This window comes from Neoarthrinium moseri (genome assembly GCF_022829205.1).
Source record: "Neoarthrinium moseri strain CBS 164.80 chromosome Unknown scaffold53_Wmoseri_CBS_16480, whole genome shotgun sequence".
Taxonomy (NCBI): domain Eukaryota; kingdom Fungi; phylum Ascomycota; class Sordariomycetes; order Amphisphaeriales; family Apiosporaceae; genus Neoarthrinium; species Neoarthrinium moseri.
Genome location: NW_026055167.1, coordinates 91,493 through 111,536, shown reverse-complemented (window position 1 = coordinate 111,536; position 20,044 = coordinate 91,493). Strand labels below are relative to the sequence as shown.

Here is a 20,044-nt window from a genome sequence, read left to right as displayed (position 1 = left end):
TGAGGGTCCCTCTGTCCAGCATGTCAGAACCATCTGCTCAAAGTCTATGATCATGAAAAACGACCACGCGAGTTCATCCATGATGAAAATGTCCGATAGAAGTGCATTCGCGAAAGAGGCTTCCTCCCGCAAGTGTGAGTCCCCGGTCCTACTTGCTAGAACCGATCCGATACAAAAGTCTATGAATGCTGAAAACACAACGCCTATCCGTGTCTAGTAGAAGGGGTCAACACGTGTAGGCAGATATTCGTCTATGTCTGCGCGATAGCAGCTGTAGAGAATAGAAACGGATGGTGCAGGGACAATCCTAAGATTATAGTATCTTATTTTGCTTTTACTCTTTTTTCTTCTTCTCCTCTAACTGAGCTGGATTTCTAGAGGGAAGAATGACGACAAGAGTGAAAAAAAGAGTGAAAGTCGCCTGTTAAAGGTTTTGTAGGTCGATCACCGTCATATCCGCTTTAATGATGACCTGGGTACTTTTTGCCCTTCTCCTCCTCCTTCTTCTCCTCCTTCTTCCACCACGCTATTACCGCTTGCTGGAGGACCGCCGTTTCCTCGTCCGAAGTCTCACTAGCATCGTCATCCTCCTTAGCAGCTCGGGCAGGCTTTCTGCGCTTTGCCGCAGGGGCCGAACTGGTAGATACTTGGGTTTTACGAGCGCGAGACTTGGGAACGCCTGTGTGTCTGCCCGTGTCTGGCATTCTCCGAGCTGGACTGGGTACCCGCGTTTGAGGTTCTCGACACATTCTGGTCACTGTCGACCGTATCCTCTCTCTCACGTTTGATATTTATCGGTATTTCACCATCAGGATCATTCCGTCGGTCCATGGTAACAACTCCGGCCAGTTTTTCTTGTGAGCAGATGTGCCCTGATGACCTCCGTCTATAGTGGACGGAACACGGCGCGATCCAGAGTGATCTGCCACCCTTGCCCCTACCCCTCGGGCCCAGGACTCGAATTTTCCGAGTTCAATCTTCGTTGCAAATGTGGCCTGAACGGCCAGATCGTCGCGAGGGTCACTTGGATCACTGCGCAAATCTCAAGCACCAAGGTTGCTGATGAATTTTCTCGCCGGGTTGAAACTCACGTTGGATCATCTCTATTGTATTGGAAAGTAGTGTTTTGTTGTTTTTCCTGCCCAAGTTGAATATAATATGTGAAGGGTCCAGTTGCGATCTTTGCATAGCCGAGGCTGTGTCCATATTGGGGTTGCTACCAACTGCGTGACTTTGATTTCTAGGCATGATGCCAGACTCGGGAGTGAGGATTGGATTCAGTTCTGGTAGAAGTGAAGTGAACAGTGTAGCGGCTGACTTGTGTTAAGCGTCGCAAATTGCCGTGTTCCTAATGAGAGGGAAGCTTTGGACCAACTCTATAAGTGTCACCCAATCGATAGAATTTCAGGAAATGGTGGGTTTGATGATTTTCTCGAAGGTGACGAAGGCGACGAAGGTGACGAATTGATGAAATGATGATGGATGGAGGATTGGGCAGAATGGTGATGAGTTGACGAAGTTGCAAGATTGGGAGTTGCTATGCTAACAGGCTATTTGAAGTGTTAGATCTCATGTTATCATAATGAGACATTAGTGAAAGCCCCGAATATTTTAATAGCACGACATAGAACAATTATGGCATAATATGGAATAGCATGGAATAGCTCTTCTATTTATATCGTGCTTTATTATCACATGTTATATGCAAGTGTAATAATACGTGTCGTTGTAGTGTATGTGCAATAGTATCTAGAGTGTCCCATGATACTTAGTGAAAGTCCTCCAATCTCCTAGTTATGGAATAACATAGCTATTACGTTTCGTGCCTCTTCATCACATGCTGTATGTAAGTGTAATAATCACACATTGTTGCTGTACGTACGCGTTATTCTGATAGTATAGATAGTATCCTATGATGCCTGGTGATGGTTCCGTTATCTCCGAGCAGGTAGCTGGGTAGCATGGCACGGAATAGCATAGCTATCTCGGTTCATCCCATCTTATCACACTCTGTAATCAAGTGTCATAAACAGTCGCTATCGGGGTTCTCACCCGCTATTCTAATAGTATACACAGGCAGCACAAGATGGCTCGGCGTTGAATAATTCCGATATCCCACCTTATTTCACCTCGTCCTTTGAAAGTAAGGCTCTTATCGTGTTGGAGTAACCCCGGGTGAACGTATAATTACGTAATATGAACCGGTTCCTTGGCAAAAGTTTGCCGAAGAGCGCTTTTGACTCCACAAACTCCGCAAGATAACCTGGGATACCCAGCCAATCTTCAACAAGCAAATGAGGATTGTCTGAGACTCTTCCATCGTCAAATGACTCGGGCGTGATGCACCTCGTTTGCCAAAAAAAAGTGTTCCCAGGCGCTGGAAGAGCTGGTCTTGTGCGTGGTATAGCAAAGGCAGACCTTCAACTTCGACGGGAAAAAATGAATGACCCTGACCCGATTTGAACGGATAACCTTCAGGATACTCCATTGAGCTGGAATCTGACGCGCTACCATTGCGCCACAAGGCCTGATTCGTTGAAATATCGTGAGATTATTGTAATATGAATCTGTGGTCTCGATATGTTGGTGGGCGTGATAGCCCAGATTGCCTGGTGGCTGAGTTTGGTAAAAGTGGAGATAGACGGATACTAGGCGCAAACCGGCTTCCCCGCCTGCCAATTTTGAGACCAATTGACTTAGTGGGCCTTCTTGTCCAGTAATTTCAGAGTCAGGCAGAGCAGTTAGTCCCCAGCGGACTTCCAGGCTGGAGTTCTCCTCCCTCGTACTACACCACCGAACTGCGTCTTTGTACAGCTTGATACACATGTCTAGTGACTCGGCAATCATAAAAAAGGGATCATGTCTTCGTGTGACTTTTGTTGCCTACCGTGGGTAAGATATACGTCTGGTTCGCTGCAGATTTCAAGCTGGTGAGCAGAGGTGGTTTGGGTTCTTGACTTGCGTTGGAGTCAGACAGCTATGTTGGAAAGGAGACTTGAATGATAACGTTCCTGTTTATTCCTACTATTGCTCCGTATGCCACCGCCAACCAACCCCCAATCCTCATGAAGCGTATAGCCCAGTCGTCGCCAGTAGATATATCATCGGGATCCAAGTTATGGCTACTGCTCTGATTGTTGGACATGGGCTGGAGTGCGGAGTTTGGCAATGGAAGAGGTGGACAGCCTGCTAGCATTTGGGACAGTGACTTGCTTCGCACACGAATTCTTGATACAATGCGGTAACTTTCGCGGGTGTTGGATGACTGCACGACTTTTGGCAAAGTTTCAGGCATATAGGGAAACCGCAAATCAAAGGTGCTGTTGGGCTTGTTGTTCACTCCACCTACACAAAAGAGAATGATAAGTTTTGCCCTGGACCAAATGGATTGATTGCACTGGACACACTGGACATCAACCCATTTTCAGTATTACAGAGTCATTTCGATATAGCGACTATATACACAGGTGAATTTAAGGTTTTCGCGCATCCTAGGGTTATTCGGATTACGTCAACTGCCGGTACCACGGGCCAATTGCACACAAAGACGTATTAGGGAGATGCTGGGCTGGGACATGCAGTATATTCGTTGGTCTCTTTCCCTGCAGTTTCCTCATTCTACGAAGCGTTCGCCTTTGCAGCCTCCTTCTCTGCGGCCTTGGCGGCCTTCTTCGCAGCGACCTGTCTCTCCTTCTCTAGCTTTTTGAGCTGATTCTTCGTCAACTTCCCTTCGCCCTCGCCAGCTTCCAGCTTTGCGGGTGCGTCGCCGGACACGGGCACGACTCTCTCTGTCTTGGGGTTTCCTTTCCAGTTCAATGGTTTGCGAGCCATGAAGTCGTCAACAACCTCCTCTGTGACCTTTGATCTACGCTCCTGGAAGCCCGCCACGTATTCTTGGAGATGCTTGATACACACCGCTTTCAACTGGGGGAAAAAAAAAAGTTAGCAGATGCTTGTCGATATTAGGCATGAATGCACCCACCTCGCCTGTGAGAAGCTCTCCTTTTCTGTAGTCCTCGCCGAGCTTCTTGAGCGCCTGTCAAGTTGTTAGTGCAAGTCAGGTTCCCTGGATGCGGCGAGGCTCACATCGTCATCTTCCATAAAGAAGTTCAACCACTGGTAAGAGACATCAACATCCGGGTTGCCACCCAGCTTTCGGTGCTCCTCGACGGTCTCTTGACCACCCGAGAAGGCATACTTGTTGATCTTGTTCTTGATCTGGTTCGGGGTGTCCTTCAGGAAGATGGCCGACGTGTCAATGCTGGCCGACATCTTGGATCCGGGCCCTTGGAGGGCGTCCAGAAATCGAGCATGGATGAGCGATGGCTTAGCAAACTTTAGGCGGGAAGCCACATCTCTCGTGACGCGGAAGTAAGGGTCCTGATCGATGGCGCAGGGGATGAGACATGGAATCTTGTTGGTCCTAGGTTCGTCGGTGCCAAAGATGTGCGGGAATGATGAGGCAAACGAGGTGGCACCCTGGATACTTCCGAAGTGGATCTTGCCGATGTTGGAGCTGATGGAGGTTAGCAGGCAAACTCGAGCGAGGAGCCGCGTGACTATAAAGACATAAGAAGGACTTACCTGTCGTTGAAACCAAAAACGGCCTTGGCTTGGTTGTAAGTGACCATCTTGGAAAACCGGGTGATGTTTCTGTAGAAAGCACCACCCATGAAGTCGTAATCCGAGAAGATGAAGGTCTTCTCGGGGTTGAATCCGATGGCAATGATGTCCTTGGTGTTGTCCCTAGTGTAGCCCATGACCTCTTCGACAGTTCTCTTTTCCGAGAACAGGAATTTTTCGTCTGCACATGTGTAAGCTGAGGGTCGGTCCGATATGTATATGTCTTAAGGCGATTTACCATCCGTAAGCATGATGATCAACGGGACATCAAAGACATCCTGTAACCACCTAGACATTGGGTATCAGTTTCAGGAGCACTGCGGACATTTTCTCATGTCTATTTTCTGCCAAAGGCCTTCAGCACTTACTTGACAAAGTCGAAGATCTGAGTGTGGCCAACGTGCATGCTGTCACTGCTGGGCCCTCTGCCCGTGTACAGGAAGAACGGTTCACCCTAGAACATAACTCAGCACATAAGCCATCTTGGACCACAGATGCCGCATTTCACACCTTCTCATGGCGGTCCAGGATCAGGTTGAGGTCTCGCTCGCTGAAGAAGATCTTGCGTCGCAAGAAGCGGTGGGGCTTGTGGCCGGTGACCTTCTCGAAGCGGGCGAGCAGGTTCTGGTCGATCAGCTTGGTGCCGAACTCGTCGACAAGCTTATTGTAGTCGATGGCCTTGGCCTTGCCATCCTCGCCAATCTCGCCGGCCACGTTCCAGGGGTCGACGAGCTGCTTGCTGGCGGGAGCAGGCGCTGTCGCGTCGGTGGCCGCGGCGGGGGGCGCCTGGGTGGGAGCTTCGGGCTCGGTGGCCATGGTTGGTGACGCGGGCTGGGACGGCGCAAGGGCGCGCAAAGGCAGCTGGAGAGGCGGTGGATTGCTGACGAACAGGTAGGTGGTCGTTTCGAAAGTCAGGAGCTGCCCAACGTCCCGTCTGCACGATACTGGACTCGAGTATAGGCCGGGTCATCCACTGTGAGTCAACTAAATCGAAGGCACAGCAACTTTTCGGCGATGGAGGGGCAGCCTCCGTCACAGTGGGATGGTGGGGTTACGGGCGGCTGGCAGCGCCCCAATGCCCAGGGGATCGATCCATTGGATCATACGCCAAGGGTTCCCATCCACCCCGCCAGGCCCCCAGGGCTGGGCCTCAGCGCCCGTCAGTTAGAGCCCGGCCTAACTCAGGTACCCCGAGCAGCCTGGAACTGGGACCCCCAGGTGAGCGAAAGCCCCCGGGGTTGCAAGCCAGCCGGAAAATCACTTAATCCCCCCCCCCAAGCCCAGCCGCAGAACCTCAAGCTCCAGTGCCCAAACCCAGGTCGAGGTCCACGGTGCTGGACTTGATTCAGCCTCCCACCAGTCAAGCTGCACGCCTGTATCCATCCGAATTGGGGTCGCTGCCAGAAAATCGCCGACGACACGACGACACAGATCGCACACGCGTCGCGCACTCGCACTCAACGCCGACCGCCTTTCTTACCCGCTCTCCCCTCTCCCCTCTCCCCTCTGCCCTTCTGGCTCGCCTGCAACCGCCACCATGACTTCGACCATCGGTATCCCCATCAAGCTTCTGAACGAGGCTCAGGGCCACATTGTGACTCTTGAGATCACCTCGGGCCAGACGTACCGCGGCAAGCTTCTGGAAGGTGTGTATCTTTCTTGCCCTCCCACTCTCCCCTCTCCCGAGACCTTCCCCTACGCGCAAGGACAGAGCACTGACAGGAGCCAGCCGAGGACAACATGAACGTCCAGCTCAAGGACATCACAGTGACGGCTCGTGACGGCCGTGTCAGCCATCTCGACCAGGTCTACATCCGCGGCAGCCACGTGCGCTTCTTCATCGTCCCCGACATGCTGAAGAACGCCCCCATGTTCCGGAGTCGCAACGCCAGAGGCCGCGGTGTCGGTCTGGCCAGAGGAAGGGCCACGGTCAGCAGGGCGCGCGCCAGTGGACGCGGTGGCCCGAGATAAATGCCGCACGAGATGGACAAGGACAGGGAAAATAAGATGATGGCGTCGCGTTGCTGGTCTTGTCTTTGGTTTTGACGATTACGGCGTTCAGGGCAAAATTGGGGGCAAGGAAATACCAATCTGTTCTAGAAGAGGGTCCCGGAATTGCTGCTCCGCGCTGGGAGACGGCAGATGACGAATGCGAATACGGCTTCCCGTGCTGAAGGTGCCTGCCTGCTGTCAAACCGTGCGCCACCACATGCTGCTTTGTTGGTGTGAACCATGCGCACTTCGAGGCTGACAATCCGTGTATAGAACCTCCTTGGTCATGGCGGCTATCCAAAGACACGCGCTCATGGAATCGAGCATACTGCATGACGCAACTCTGTTATATACTCACTTGGCGTTATGTCCTTTATATACAGGGTTTGTCTCCAGCTGCGCGATTGGATACTGATCTACAATGCTATACCTAGTATCACGCCTACCCCTTGATCGACTCGGACCAGGCTTTCTGCAGCTTGACAAACCTCGGATGGTTTCCACCTGTTCTTTCCGTGACGTCCCTGGTTGCAGAGCCTCCAAAGTTGACTTCAAAGGAGCTCAGCGCCGCCTTTCTTGTTGTCAAGTGCCACTCTAGGTCAGCACCAGGGACCCGGATATTCATGAACCTATCATGATTAGTCACGTCTAATATCGATTCCAAGCCACGGTCTCTTATACACTTCAGCTCATCCTGAATAATGCCTGCCCAACCAATCTGGTAGCCCTCATTCCGGACTAGCTGTGGCTCACCCGGACTCTGGGGGCTATGTGGCGGAACGACCCGTACTACTGTATGTTCAAAGACCCCGGGCTGGAGAGTGGCTCTGTCGTCCAGCCAGTGAAAGAGCAGGCTGCCCGATCCCAGGTGCGGACCACCGGGGTTGATCTCAATGAGTCTAAGGTCGAACTCCGAGTTCCGAGCTTTGGCATAGACATCGAGCGCACAGGATGTAAAACCCAGCGTCGGACTGATATCCCTCCATGACAGCCTGGCCTGCTCGACTAAACGCCGTAGACTCTCGTCGGAGAGGTCGTAGTTGTGGCAATGAAACCGTGTCTGGCTGATGGCCACAACCCGGTCATTATGTATGAAGCAGCGCCACTCGGAGAGCTTGTCGATCTTGGCGTAAGTGAACAAGAAGATCTTGCTATCGACGTCGCAAGCCACTGCAGTACATAGGCTGAGCAGGCTCTGAACTGTCCGCTTTGATGAAATAATCTTGATGAGCGCCTCGCGGATGTTGTTGACAGGCTTTAGGTCTCCGTTATCTGCGTCCTTGGGCGAACAATGGCTCATGCGGACAAAGAACCCCGATTCAGTGACTTCGGCGGGTTGTGGAAGCTCGTCACTGAGCGCCTGCAGAGCCGGCCTGACACCCTCAAGCTGGGACCCATTTTTGGATTTGGCGGCAATCGCAAGTAACCGCTCTCTCTGGGCCTTACTGAGCTGCAGCACAGCAACTGGCTACCGCCGCATATGCTTGGTGACGCCAGGCGACATGATGCGTCCAAGGTTGAACTTGTCCACCTCATTCTGGCGGTAATGGAGGAACAACGGCGTCAGATAGCCCGTCTGGCCCAGCTATGGTGTCAGGGCATGGTGGTTGTAGGAGTTAAGGCGAGCATCAGGCGCAGTGCGCAGTGACATGCTGGTAAAAGGTATGATCATTGAAAATATGTCGTCCCGGGATCAGCCAAACCACGAACCTTTTTCCGGAGTATTGTATCATAATATATTGTAGGCATTGATAATCAGGCTGTGCAATGCTTGCAGTCTTTCTTAGTAGGTCAATTGTTTCTATGATGCGGGTTGACTCATCCGGCCAACTATGTACCTGCGCATAATCCTGCCCATTCACGACCTCGAAGAAGCTCTCTTTGCGGACATCTTGGCTGGGACGTTGGGTCGGTGGCAACGCCGTAAGCTATCCCTGAAACGGGTGCCTAGACAGTTGCGACACGAGATGGCGTATCCAGTCTCCTGGTAGCCGCGTTCGGCAACAGCGCCGAAAAGACAGTATCCATCTCCATTGGTTGGAGTGAGCCCCACTACGCGTTTGAACCTATCAGCGACCAGTACTGCCCCGGATGTACGAGTGCGGCACGACGGCAGGCTTATCAGTTACAACATGTTAAAATATCTTTTCCCTCTCCGGCTCGGTTTTTTCACAATGCTAATGTTTTGACATACTCGATGGATTCAGCTCGTGCCTTTGTTTGTGGGGACGATTCCTTCGGGCCCAGCGTCCAGTCACCGGACTGCCGTGGCGGATTCGACTTCACAAGTATGTTGACTCTCAGGCTTCTGTGTGTGCATGGGATCATAATTAAGACAGAATAGTACTCTTTGAGGAGAGTATCTTGGCAATCCTCCCAGCAGCCTGTTTCCTCCTCCTCACGCCGTTCCGAGCTCTGCGGCTGCTCCGACGTCGCATCAGGGTCAGACGCAATGCACTTTATGTTTGTAAACTGGTAAGACGGTAAATACTGTGCTTCTCAACTGAGGAGGCTAACTTGTAAGGCCGCCATTGGCGCATATATAGGCCTTCAACTGGCTCTGCTCGTGTTGTCGACTAACCCACGAGTCCGGTATGCAACTCCTAGAGTCCCACTTCTCCTCCCTGGCTCAGTTCCTATCTTTGCGCAAGAGAGATTCGTTGTCAGCAAACAAAACTGCTGACCTCTGATTGTTGCAAAGGACCCATATATCAATAGCCTCCGCCGCACTGACTTTCCTTTCAGGACTGAGCCTTGCCTTGTTATCTCATTTGGAACACTCAAAGTCCATACGGCCCTCATTCCTCATCAACTTTTACCTTCTATTGACGGTTATATTTGATGCCACGCGGGTTCGGACGCAATGGCTTGCAGGCGTGAACGATGGAGTTGCGGGTGCACTCACAGCCTCACTCTTTGTCAAGGGCATTGTGCTGGTCCTAGAGGCTGGTGAGAAGAGGTCGCTGCTCCTGGGTCTTGATCGACACTTGTCGCGTGAAAGCACAAGCGGCATGATCAGTCGTAGTTCATTCTGGTGGCTAAACTCTCTCCTCCTGTCTGGCTTCAAGAACGTGTTGACGATGGACAACCTGCCGGAAATCCACGAGAAACTCAGCTCAGAACATCTTGCACAGCAGCTGCAGAAATCGTGGGACAAATGTGAGCGCCATGACAAGTTTGTTGAGGTCGGCGCTGAATTGATCTAGGCAACCAGAAGCGCAAGCATGCCCTTGCTAATGCGTGCACCTCGAGCCTCCGATGGGAGGTGTTGGCGATCTTTGTGCCAAAATTCTGCTTCATCGCGTTGACTCTCTCACAAAATTACCTTATCCAGGCCGCCATCAGATACGTACAAGAGGCTGCTGCAGACGACTGGAACGATGGCTATGGCTTAGTTGCTGCGTTCGGTCTTGTCTACATTTCTTCTGCCGTGAGTAGTATCCCGCAACGCAATTTGTGTCATCAGCTAAAATCCTTCAAGGTGACGATGGGCTGGTCGTCGCATCTCACCTACCGGCTGATGTCAATGATGCGGGGGCAGTTGGTCTCGATCATCTATACGAAGGCATTGACTTTGCCGATCACAGGCGCGAACGAATCAGCCGCTATGACATTGATGGGTACTGATGTTCAGAGCATAGCTGCCTCTTTTCATCTCCTCCTGGTTGACCTGATTCCGAGTATCGTACAATTGGGAGTAGCAATATATCTACTATACCTGCAGTTAGGGGCTGTCTGCATAGCCCCGGTGATAGTGAGCATCAGTGGGTTATTCCCCCCCTCTCCCCGTTATGGCTTCAGCGCCCTGCTGACTACAGCACAAGTTTCCACCATGCTCTCAAGCCGTCTCGCTGGTCATGTCACATCGAGGCAGAAGCGTTGGTATGAAGCCATACAGCGAAGAGTCAACTATACATCAGAAATTCTGGGGTCGATGAGAAATGTCAAGATGCTTGGTTTATCGGAGCAGATGGGCAAGAACATCCAGTCAATGCGGGAAGGTGAAATGAAGATATCGTCTCACTTCCGGAAAGTCCAAAGCATGAACGTATCACTTGGTAAGATCTCTCAAATGGGTTCTGCACCAAGACCGACAATTGATCCTCTAGCTAGTGAATATCCCGTCGATCTTCAATGAGTTCATCATCTTCGCCGCATACGCAATTGCAGCGAAGGTCAATGGAACGGGCGCTTTCTCAGTTTCGCAGGCCATCACTGGTCTCACTGCGCTCCAGCTTCTTAGCATGCCTCTTGCGAACCTACTTCTAGCAATCCCTACAGGCTGGGCGTCCTTGGGGTGCTTCGCTAGAATTCAAGATTTTCTCCTCCAGGACTCGCACATAGACCAACGGTCTGTCAACGGCTCTATGGATTCCTCTACTAGTGAGTTCCCCGATGGCAGTGAAGCGCTTGAGCTGGGAGCGGTAAGAGGTATGGGCCACGACGATTCGGTTCGCATTGAAGGATCAAGTTTTGGTTGGTCTGAGTCGTCGCCAAGCATCGTTAAGGAGGTGACAGCAACCATACAACCCAAAACAGACCTCACCATCGTAGTCGGGCCGGTTGGCTGCGGCAAGTCCACTCTGCTCAAAGGCCTTCTTGGAGAAACACCGGAATCGCGTGGCAGCCTGTATGTGTCGTCGGCACATATTGCGTACTGTGATCAAACCCCCTGGGTGATAAACGGCACCATTCGTCACAATATCGTCGGCGAATCAGAGTTTGAGAGTACCTGGTATCAATCGGTACTCAAGGCATGTGCCTTGGACATTGACTTGTGCAGAATGCCCAATGGCGATCAGACCATTGTCGGCAGTCAGGGCGTCAAGCTCAGCGGCGGCCAAAAGCAACGCCTCGTGAGTCCGCACAGTATTTATCGAAGTTCTAAGGCTGATTTTGTGATAGTCCATCGCGCGCGCTGTTTATTCACGAAAACCCTTAGCTATACTAGACGATGTACTTAGCGGGTTGGACTCGGTCACAGAGGATATCGTTTTCCAACGAGTATTTGGTAGCACAGGCCTTTTCCGCAAAACAAATACGACCGTCATCCTTGCTACACATTCTGGTAAAGTACGTCGGACGAGGCTCAGGATGATATTACTAACCTGATCTAGTAAAACGACTGCCGCATGCCGATCTGATTCTTGCACTTGACCATGAAGGTAGAGTCGTTGAGCAAGGAACTTTCCAGAAGCTCAGTATAGCGGGCAATTACATACAGAGCCTTCAGGTCAAACTCGAGGAGCAATGTCACACCGAGGAACAAGGAGCTAAGATCGAAGAGCTCGAGAAGGCTTCAAAGAGCGGCCCATCCGCTACAGTGACTGATGACATGGCTCGTAAAACAGGGGACTGGTCAACATGGAAGTATTACACTCGTGCTCTGGGTCGTTGGCCCCTCGCACTCTTCGTAGGATTCATCACCGTGAATGAGGTATTTATTGCTGTGAACAGTAGGATTTCCCGGATGTTCTCTTGTTAGCGGAAATTTGCTGACCAAAACCCAGATACTTGGATTAAATGGTGGGCATCGAGCAACGAGACCAATAGCAACCATGGCCTGGGATATTGGCTTGGCCTTTATGCGCTGTTTTGCTTTCTTAAAGGGGGAGGTATGGTCTCTGCGATAGCGTAAGTAGCAGCGAATTTGGCGAGACTACTGGCGTAGAAAACTAATGTCCCTAGGTGGCTTTGGGTATATATTTGTCCAAGGTCGGGGAACAATCTGCACAAGTCTATGCTTGACGCTGCAATGAGGTCAGTCCACTGCCGAACATGCGCTGATAAGAAGGATGCAATATGTTATTAACACCGACCGAAGAGCTCCAATGTCATTCTTTGCAAATACCGAGACTGGCATTCTAGTGAATAGGTATATCCTTAGTATTCTGTATTATGGTCATACATGGCAGCTATACTAATCTCTGGGCAGATTCAGTCAAGATATTCGGCTTGCAGATATTGCCCTCCCAGGTTCTCTCATAAATGTGTCATTCCGTAAGTCTGGCATGGCCGTAAGCCTGTGAATTATCCCACTGCTAAACTCCAGAACAGAAATCGGAAGTTGTTTGGTGATTGTTACCATGAACATTATCGCCGTCAGTTACTTTGCAGTGGTCCTCCCTTTCGTCTGCGGAGTACTTTACTGTATCCAGAGCTTCTATCTCAGAACATCTCGTCAGCTTAGACTCTTGGAGTAAGTCGGAAAGCCCTAATTTTGAAGAACATATATTGAAATGATGTTAGGATCGAGGCGAACGCACCCCTATTCTCTCATTTGATTGAGACGTCATCTGGTCTGGCGACGATTCGGGCTTTTGGGTGGGCCCAAGAATATACATCAAGGAACAGACGCCTTCTCGATGAGTCACAGAAACCCTTCTACCGTAAGATCCCTAGGAAATGTACTCTGCAAGTCGCATTTTGATTGCAAACTAATGTGCGTGCCTTCCAAAAGTCTTGTTCTGTGTCCAGAGATGGCTGGTGCTCGTTTTAGATCTCGTCGTTGCTGGCCTCGCGATAATCCTCGTAGGTATGGCCGTCGCATTACGTTCCAAGCTTGATGCTGGTTTCCTCGGACTGGCTCTCCTTGGTATGATGAGCCTCTCCCATGCCTTGACGCAACTAGTACAGCACTATACGATGCTCGAAACGACCCTTGGTGCAATTGCCCGTATCAAAGATTTTTCAGAGAACACCCCTGTCGAGAAGAGCCCCGAGGAGAGCGACAGCCCCGGCTCGAGTTGGCCAAGTCGGGGAGTCCTCAGATTTGAAGGGGTTTCAGCCAGCTACGGGTATGTCAGAATACCCAAGCTCTATAGAAACGTACTAATTTGTGCCTTGCGTATAGGAAGAACGCCGCACCTGTCTTGAAGGACTTGACATTCTCAGTTGAGGGAGGCCAGAAAGTAGGCATTGTTGGAAGGACAGGAAGGTCTGTTTTTGAATCTCGCGCCTCGAGCCCGCACTGATTCTTGGAAACGTAGTGGTAAAAGCTCTTGCACTCTTGCTATCATGAGGATGATCGATATCGTCTCCGGGAGCATTGTGCTCGACGGTGAAGACCTATCCACACTCACAGGCTCAGTTATCCGCGAGAGGCTGAACTGCCTGACGCAAGACCCGTTCCTGTACCCAGCATCCATCCGATCAAACGCGGATCCCCTCGGAAAATCAACAGACGAGGCCATCGTCGAAGCGCTACAAAAGGTGAGACTCTGGAGCATCCTCCAGGATAAGGTATCGGACAAGAATAGAGATATTGGCGGTGTTCTCGACACGCTCATGGACTCGGAATTCCTGTCTCACGGGCAGCGCCAGCTCTTTTGCCTGTCGAGAGCCATGCTCAAGCCCGGCAAAGTCTTGATCCTCGACGAGCCAACTAGCAGGTAAGGGGGCATCGTCCAAGCTGAACAGTACACGCGGGGGCAGTCTCTAACTCTTCTCATCTAGTGTTGATACCCAGACGGATGAGCAGATGCAAGGAATAATACGGTCCGAGTTCAAGGACTACACCATACTCATGATCGCCCACAGGCTTTCCAGCCTGATGGACTTTGACAAGGTCATGGTGCTCGATGGCGGTCGGCTAGTAGAACTCGGACGGCCGACCGACTTACTCAAAGAAAGCAACAGTGCGTTCGCAAAAATGTACTACGGCTCATCCTTGAAGTCGTGAGTCGTTAGCGCATGGGTTTGAACCGTGTTGGGGCACTTTTGCAATGGGCTGACGAGACGGATGCGCCTCGTACGCTACGGTTATAATTGCCCCACAGATCTCCGGCGGGATGGGGCAAAGGGGAGGGGAAGGTCTAAAAGGATGTAGAGATTGCTTCAAATTCCACAGAAATTCCCTCGTGCTCACTGTATGTTTGTCCATGGGACATAGAGCGGGAAAACATGTGAGGACGAAAGAGCCTACTGCCGGGTCAGATCCACTAACAGCGGGAGCGTCCGGCACTAATGCCCCCGAATAACTGGATCCTGATCGGGATCCCCACTGCGGTCCACTCCTCGGCCCCACCTAGCCAACTCCCCTTACCCATCCATGTACGTTCCAAAATGGGCATCCAACGTTCCGCACTGCCAAGCTGTCACACTGACCTGCATCTAGGCGGTGTATACTGACACCAAAACCTCTTGGAGGCTTTCTACAACGTCGGGCGCCGGGAGAGACCTGTTTCGAGCTAGCTTGGCCGCGCTAAGTCGCGAAGAGAGTGCAACAGGTTTGACAGAAAACATGCATGCTAGTGTGACTTGTTTCACAGATTCCCATCTTTTGAAAATCCTAATAGTGCGACTGCCCGTAATATCGCAAGGTATGGATGAGCCTAAACAGTAATCGGAGTTTAATAGCACAGCTGCTAAAAAGTCTTCATCTTGTGGAAGAAATTCTCTATTAACAAAGCAAGCGGAGGTTTATCCTCTACGTACAGTATCGGGTCTCGAAATTACAGGGCGCTCCAGATATACAGAGTGCAGAAACCCTTGCCAGCCCTATAAAAGCCATGAATGATCTAGCTGTATACGCCGTTGCCCCTTGCCCCTCCACGGTGGGCTGCCGTATGCTTGAGTAGATGAATGAGGACGCCCGTGAAAACCCTGCCTAATGACGCATGCCCCCATTTCCCTGGTTCCAGTGGTATCAATTCCGTGTTTGGGGGTATCGTAATGAAATCGCTTGCCGGGACCTCGGAAAACTCCAGAATGTAAGCCGTCTTATCCGATAATGATGTCTTCCGGCAGGCCCGTCTTCCGCTCTTCGACGTCCTTGTAACGGTCTGCCACCTTCTCCGTCTCGTGATCACTATTAGTGACGACCACAAACTCGAGCTTCGTCAATGCTTTGTCCTTGCCGGCACCCTTCTTCCACTCGTCAAAGCCTTTCCGAAGAGAGACCTCACGATCGCCCTCCCGAATCCGGATCAGTGCCTTATCACCCTGTTGATCTCCCTTCAGAGCAGTTTTCATCAGATAAAGGGTTTCAGTGTTGCAGAAAGCCGAGGTGATCGTCTCCCAACATGGTTTAGCTTGCGGCGCCAGATTGGGAGAGTCGGTTTGCACGGCTAGGAAACGGACAGCGCGCCGATCGTCCTCGGAGAACTGAATAGAGGCGCAGTAGCGCCCTCGGCAGCCATTACAGCATGGCTCTAGTATGATGATATCAGTGTTGGGGTTGACGTCTTGGCGCGTCAGCGTGTTGGAGCCGCCGGCGAAGGGGCTGGTGACGGCAAACATCTTCTGGTAAGCCTCTCTGGCTGCTTCCTGAGAGATTCCGTCCGCCATGAACCATTTTGGCCGCCGGGTCTGGATGCTAGGGGTCCAAGCTGGCGCAACCCTGTTGCGTATGTAGACCAGGCGAGGAGTAACAGCATGATGCCAGATCAGGATCTTCAACTCATCGGGAAGGGCAGAATACTTGGGGAACTCGGTGCAAGCCCTCGCGAGCCGGGCTGAGCGTCTTGGAGGATATCCTGGCTGCCTTTGCACCTTGGGCCGACTGAAGCGTGGTTTCCTTGACGAAATACCGCTTGAAAGCGCCGTTTTGGGGGGTTTGATCTTAGGAGACCGTCGTCTAGCTCCAAGCTGGCGCAAATCTGAATCCGGAACCAACGACAGGCCCCCGACAGCCCCCCCAGTCGAACTTCCCGTAGTCTCTTCATCCTGGTCCTCATCTTCTCCCGCATACCGTATATCTCTGGCGTCTTCAAGCCGCGAACCAGAATTTGCCACTGTGGGCGCAGTCGAAGCAGTCTGTAGCCGGGAAAGAAATGGCGTGGGCCGCACTACGGCATTTTTGAGACTCTGGCGTCTCGCCTGCGAACGAGTATTGGGATAGGAGGCATCTGCCTGTAGAGGCCCGGATGGCGCCACAAAGCCGTCATCAATCACCTGATGTGGTGTGGCCAACACGATATCGGCTCCTGACATGGCGACATCGCTAGAATCGTCATATAGAAGCTGCGCTTGAGCTTCAAAGCCCGCTCCCCCTCCTCCGTCGGACTGCGTAGACTCGATACTTTCTCTCATGATCGACTTCTCAGCCGTGGTGCGTTGTCTAAGGGAATCCTTAGGATCCCAAATCTGATAGAGAAACACTAAAATGAGGTTAGCGTACCGAGTGTCCCTGATGTTCTACGGCTAAGCAATCGAGGGACACAAAACAGTCTGTTGCTCAGGTGCTGCCGTCGCCTAACGTCCAGTGCAATGAAGTCAGACGTTTTGCCAGCAAGCGTTCTTTCCATGCTTAGAAAGGAGGTTGGAGCACCCAAAGCGTGTAGCAAGAACGGATGGGACAGATTTGACATAAGCAGCAAGGCGTCTTTGAGCGGAACTCCTTTGAATTGGGGAGACCGCGGCCTGGTGCTGAGTGGGATGACTTACCTCGGGGTGAGATTGCCGCGACCGATAAGGCTCCAGTGACTTGACGCCGATGATTACGGCCGGCGTCACCAGGGTAAACGCAGAGATGAGGTTGGAGAAATGGCGTGAGATTCTGCGAGGGAGGCCGCAGGGACCTCAAGCTGCTCAAACAGAATGCGCAGATTACCAGAAGCGAAACCGTTATCGAGGTCTGAGTCGCTGCTAGTGATGCTGGAGTACCGTTGGTGATGTACTGCAGCCCCGCTGTCGGAGCTTGTTAATTAGTGGATGAAGCAGTGGATTGTCCAGCGGAGGCTGGAATCAGATGATCCGTCGTTGGCAGCCCGAATGCAAAGGCGAGGCAAGGCGGATGTTCTTTCTTACCTAGAACGCTGAGGAGGAATATGCTCGTCCACAGGTAGTGCAGTAGGTGGTCGCAATGATGCAGGTAGACGTGGTGAGGGGCAGAGGCTCGGGGATGATGCAAGCCCATGGTGGGGTTCTGGTCTTGGGTTGCAGCTAAAATTGGCAGCTAACCACACCTCAACCAAGGAAACCTGCCCAGGTGAGCTGGTCACCTGAGACCAACTTTAGCACCCTTGATATTGCTAAAGATTCACCTGCTTCACCGATATCTCAGCGATAGACCTACAGATCCACGCTGAGAGATCTTTGCCTGGGGGAAGCGCGCGTGATCGGCCGTAGGACAGCTGGCTTTTTTGAGTTGACTTGTATGTCTCGCGTGCGCGAAGACGGTAGTTACCTAAGTTGGATGGAAAGTGCTTTGTCTACAGCGCTACAAGTGTTGTTTGCACATCGGTATCTCACGTTCAGGGAGAGTGCAAGGGTATTGCTAATTATCGTCGATGAGTAGCAGCAGTTCAGGACTGAGGAATGGTATATCTATTTCCTTGAGTGCAGGTGGTGTCCAAGTTCTACATCCGCATAGCTATATTCCTCCAGAACCTGTGGATGCTTGGTTCATAACAAAGACACTCTGCACCTGTAAGTGACATCGCTGGATGGAGCTAGGTACTCTGGCAAGTACCAAGACCCATTCGTCATACTGCGTAGACACAAGCTTGCTCCAAGCATGGAGGCCTGAACCATGAGCTAGGGTTGAACAGCTACCCCGAGTTTGAGGATCTAGCACAGACCAAAGCACACTCGGCTGCTGTCCGTTATCTGCCTCCACAGCACTGTCTCGTGGTCATCTGGAGAATGACCCGAGAAAGCGGGTCCCGAGATACCGGCAGCGGTCCGAGGGGGCCCCTGATAACTTGGTTGGGTGAGCTGGCAACCATGGGGCCTTGCCGCCAGGAGGGAGGTTTTGGATCGAGATTGGCACATCCGACATAGCAGGAATCCTACCATGCGTATTGCAGACTTAATTTTTGCTCCCCGCCGCCATTATTGCCTGCCTTGACTGACAGGGTGCAAATAAGGTTAAGCTACGCGCCGATGTAGTTGGATCTCTTACCCTTCCAGTTACCATGGTGGGAGGCCCAAAGCGGATCTTTAGTGGGTCCAGCGCCCTGTGACGGTGGATGAGGGCCCTGCCAGCAATACCAGTGGAACCGACGTAGGTGCTTGATCGTATCTCCTTTTCAGACTCCGAATGGGTTCAGGTTATCAGAGTCCTGGGATGTATAGTATCTAAGCATATGGGAATCCCTCACATTTGGCAGGTTGCAGGTTGCTGCTGTATCGGCACGATCTGTCCGCGCGGCTTTGCTGCGTCATCATGCAGCCGGATCCTCCCTAGCTAGGGGCACACCCTAGGGACCACAGCGATAAATGATGGAAGCAGCATTGCTTGAAGCGGCTCTCATGCGTCTTTTCATTCCGCATCCAATGAAATACGGATGAGCATGATGCATTTTCCGTTCTACATAACATGTAATGACCGTCGGAGGACAACCATATAAGTGGCAAACCACGGACGGCCCAGCCTTCCGTACGCGGCTACTCACTTGATATCCATTACAATGAACGGTGGGCATCTGTCCGTTTCAGTAGAATGTTGACCTGTATCCTGATGGAGTGTTCTTTTTCGCTTGCATGCAGGGCCTAGAACTTGAGCTCATGTGCTGCTGTATCGTCATTTTGGCGTTGCCAATGCAGGCTTACCGTTTTGCCCGTCCGAGGAACACTGCTGTTCCAGTATTTTTCCAGAGAGCGAGGTTCATCCTACTGGCCAATAGAACAAAAGATAATAGCCTACGTTACGGCTAGGTACACTACAAAGTCGTCATGAACTCCCTTATTTTTAAATTTTATGACATACCCCTCTGAGTTGACTTATCTCATTCGGTTCAGTCTTCTTGCCTTTTGTTCGCGGACGGCAGATGCTTCAGCGTTAGAAATCACCTTGCCGTCCAGCTTGCGGAAGCTCATACGTCTCGATATGCTATCGCTCTGCGGGCGTGCCACTGCCTTCAGCCGGCAGTTCCTTTTCATAGATCTGCTCCCCGACTTCTGGATAGCTGCTGTGGTTTCACCACCAGCCTCGGCTTGGATGACCAGGTCCATTTCACGGCTCGCTCTGGCATCTGATCCACTTTGTGATGATGTCGATATCAGCGTTGTGGTATGATTCGACAAAAACCTCATTTGGTGGGCCAATCCATTCCCCTGCAGTTGGAAGATATGAGTCTTTCCATTCAAAAGAGAAACTTGAGCACCGGCTGATATTGACTATACTCGCAGTAAGCATGGGTGCGGGTGATTGAGATGGAACCCGCATCGACATGAATAGCTTGCAGTTGCGTGTGAACCTACGATATGATACTGGTAAGCTCCTTTCTCATCTCAGCATCTTGTTCCAGGACTAAATCGGCTGGCAAGGTTCGAACCCAACCGTTTAGGCGTGGAACAGCTTGACAGGTGAACTATCCAGAGGAATCCATGGTCGGATCGGACCATGTCATAGCCGCATGTGACTTTTGAGGCTTGCAATATACGGATCCATTGGTTTGTCGTCTTGTTCCTTTCCCTTCTTTTCTTATTCTGTTTTCTGGTCCTCATCGTCCGCCGTACTACGACGTGGACGAGAGTGCCGAGA

The 20,044-nt window shown here is 51.6% G+C and overlaps 5 protein-coding genes across 5 annotated transcripts; 2 read left to right on the top strand and 3 right to left on the bottom strand.

Annotated features, from left to right (window-relative positions):
• Window positions 1-3,618: 3,618 nt before the first annotated feature.
• On the bottom strand, window positions 3,619-5,439 carry JN550_010374 (uncharacterized protein; the record flags this gene model as incomplete). The annotated part of the gene is made up of 7 exons (XM_049308621.1): window positions 3,619-3,924; window positions 3,983-4,036; window positions 4,087-4,516; window positions 4,585-4,804; window positions 4,862-4,911; window positions 4,992-5,077; window positions 5,134-5,439. The coding sequence occupies 7 exons, from the start codon at window positions 5,437-5,439 to the stop codon at window positions 3,619-3,621; spliced, it is 1,452 nt and encodes a 483-aa protein (XP_049167654.1).
• Window positions 5,440-6,160: 721 nt separating this feature from the next.
• JN550_010373 (uncharacterized protein) lies at window positions 6,161-6,594 on the top strand (the record flags this gene model as incomplete). The annotated part of the gene is made up of 2 exons (XM_049308620.1): window positions 6,161-6,269; window positions 6,353-6,594. 2 exons carry the CDS (start codon window positions 6,161-6,163, stop codon window positions 6,592-6,594), a joined length of 351 nt encoding a protein of 116 aa, XP_049167653.1.
• A 463-nt stretch (window positions 6,595-7,057) lies between these two features.
• Window positions 7,058-8,151, bottom strand: JN550_010372 (uncharacterized protein; the record flags this gene model as incomplete). The annotated part of the gene is made up of 2 exons (XM_049308619.1): window positions 7,058-8,002; window positions 8,062-8,151. The coding sequence occupies 2 exons, from the start codon at window positions 8,149-8,151 to the stop codon at window positions 7,058-7,060; spliced, it is 1,035 nt and encodes a 344-aa protein (XP_049167652.1).
• A 296-nt stretch (window positions 8,152-8,447) lies between these two features.
• Window positions 8,448-14,296, top strand: JN550_010371 (uncharacterized protein; the record flags this gene model as incomplete). Its single annotated transcript, XM_049308618.1, has 21 exons — window positions 8,448-8,538; window positions 8,607-8,708; window positions 8,823-8,903; window positions 8,960-9,090; window positions 9,140-9,207; window positions 9,317-9,774; window positions 9,822-10,045; window positions 10,097-10,673; window positions 10,729-11,471; window positions 11,521-11,683; window positions 11,733-12,071; window positions 12,126-12,249; window positions 12,304-12,375; window positions 12,440-12,490; window positions 12,551-12,615; window positions 12,673-12,814; window positions 12,865-13,004; window positions 13,076-13,412; window positions 13,469-13,552; window positions 13,605-14,006; window positions 14,071-14,296. The coding sequence occupies 21 exons, from the start codon at window positions 8,448-8,450 to the stop codon at window positions 14,294-14,296; spliced, it is 4,620 nt and encodes a 1,539-aa protein (XP_049167651.1).
• Window positions 14,297-15,336: 1,040 nt separating this feature from the next.
• JN550_010370 (uncharacterized protein) lies at window positions 15,337-17,473 on the bottom strand (the record flags this gene model as incomplete). The annotated part of the gene is made up of 3 exons (XM_049308617.1): window positions 15,337-16,715; window positions 17,002-17,244; window positions 17,365-17,473. 3 exons carry the CDS (start codon window positions 17,471-17,473, stop codon window positions 15,337-15,339), a joined length of 1,731 nt encoding a protein of 576 aa, XP_049167650.1.
• Between the last annotated feature and the right edge of the window lie 2,571 nt (window positions 17,474-20,044).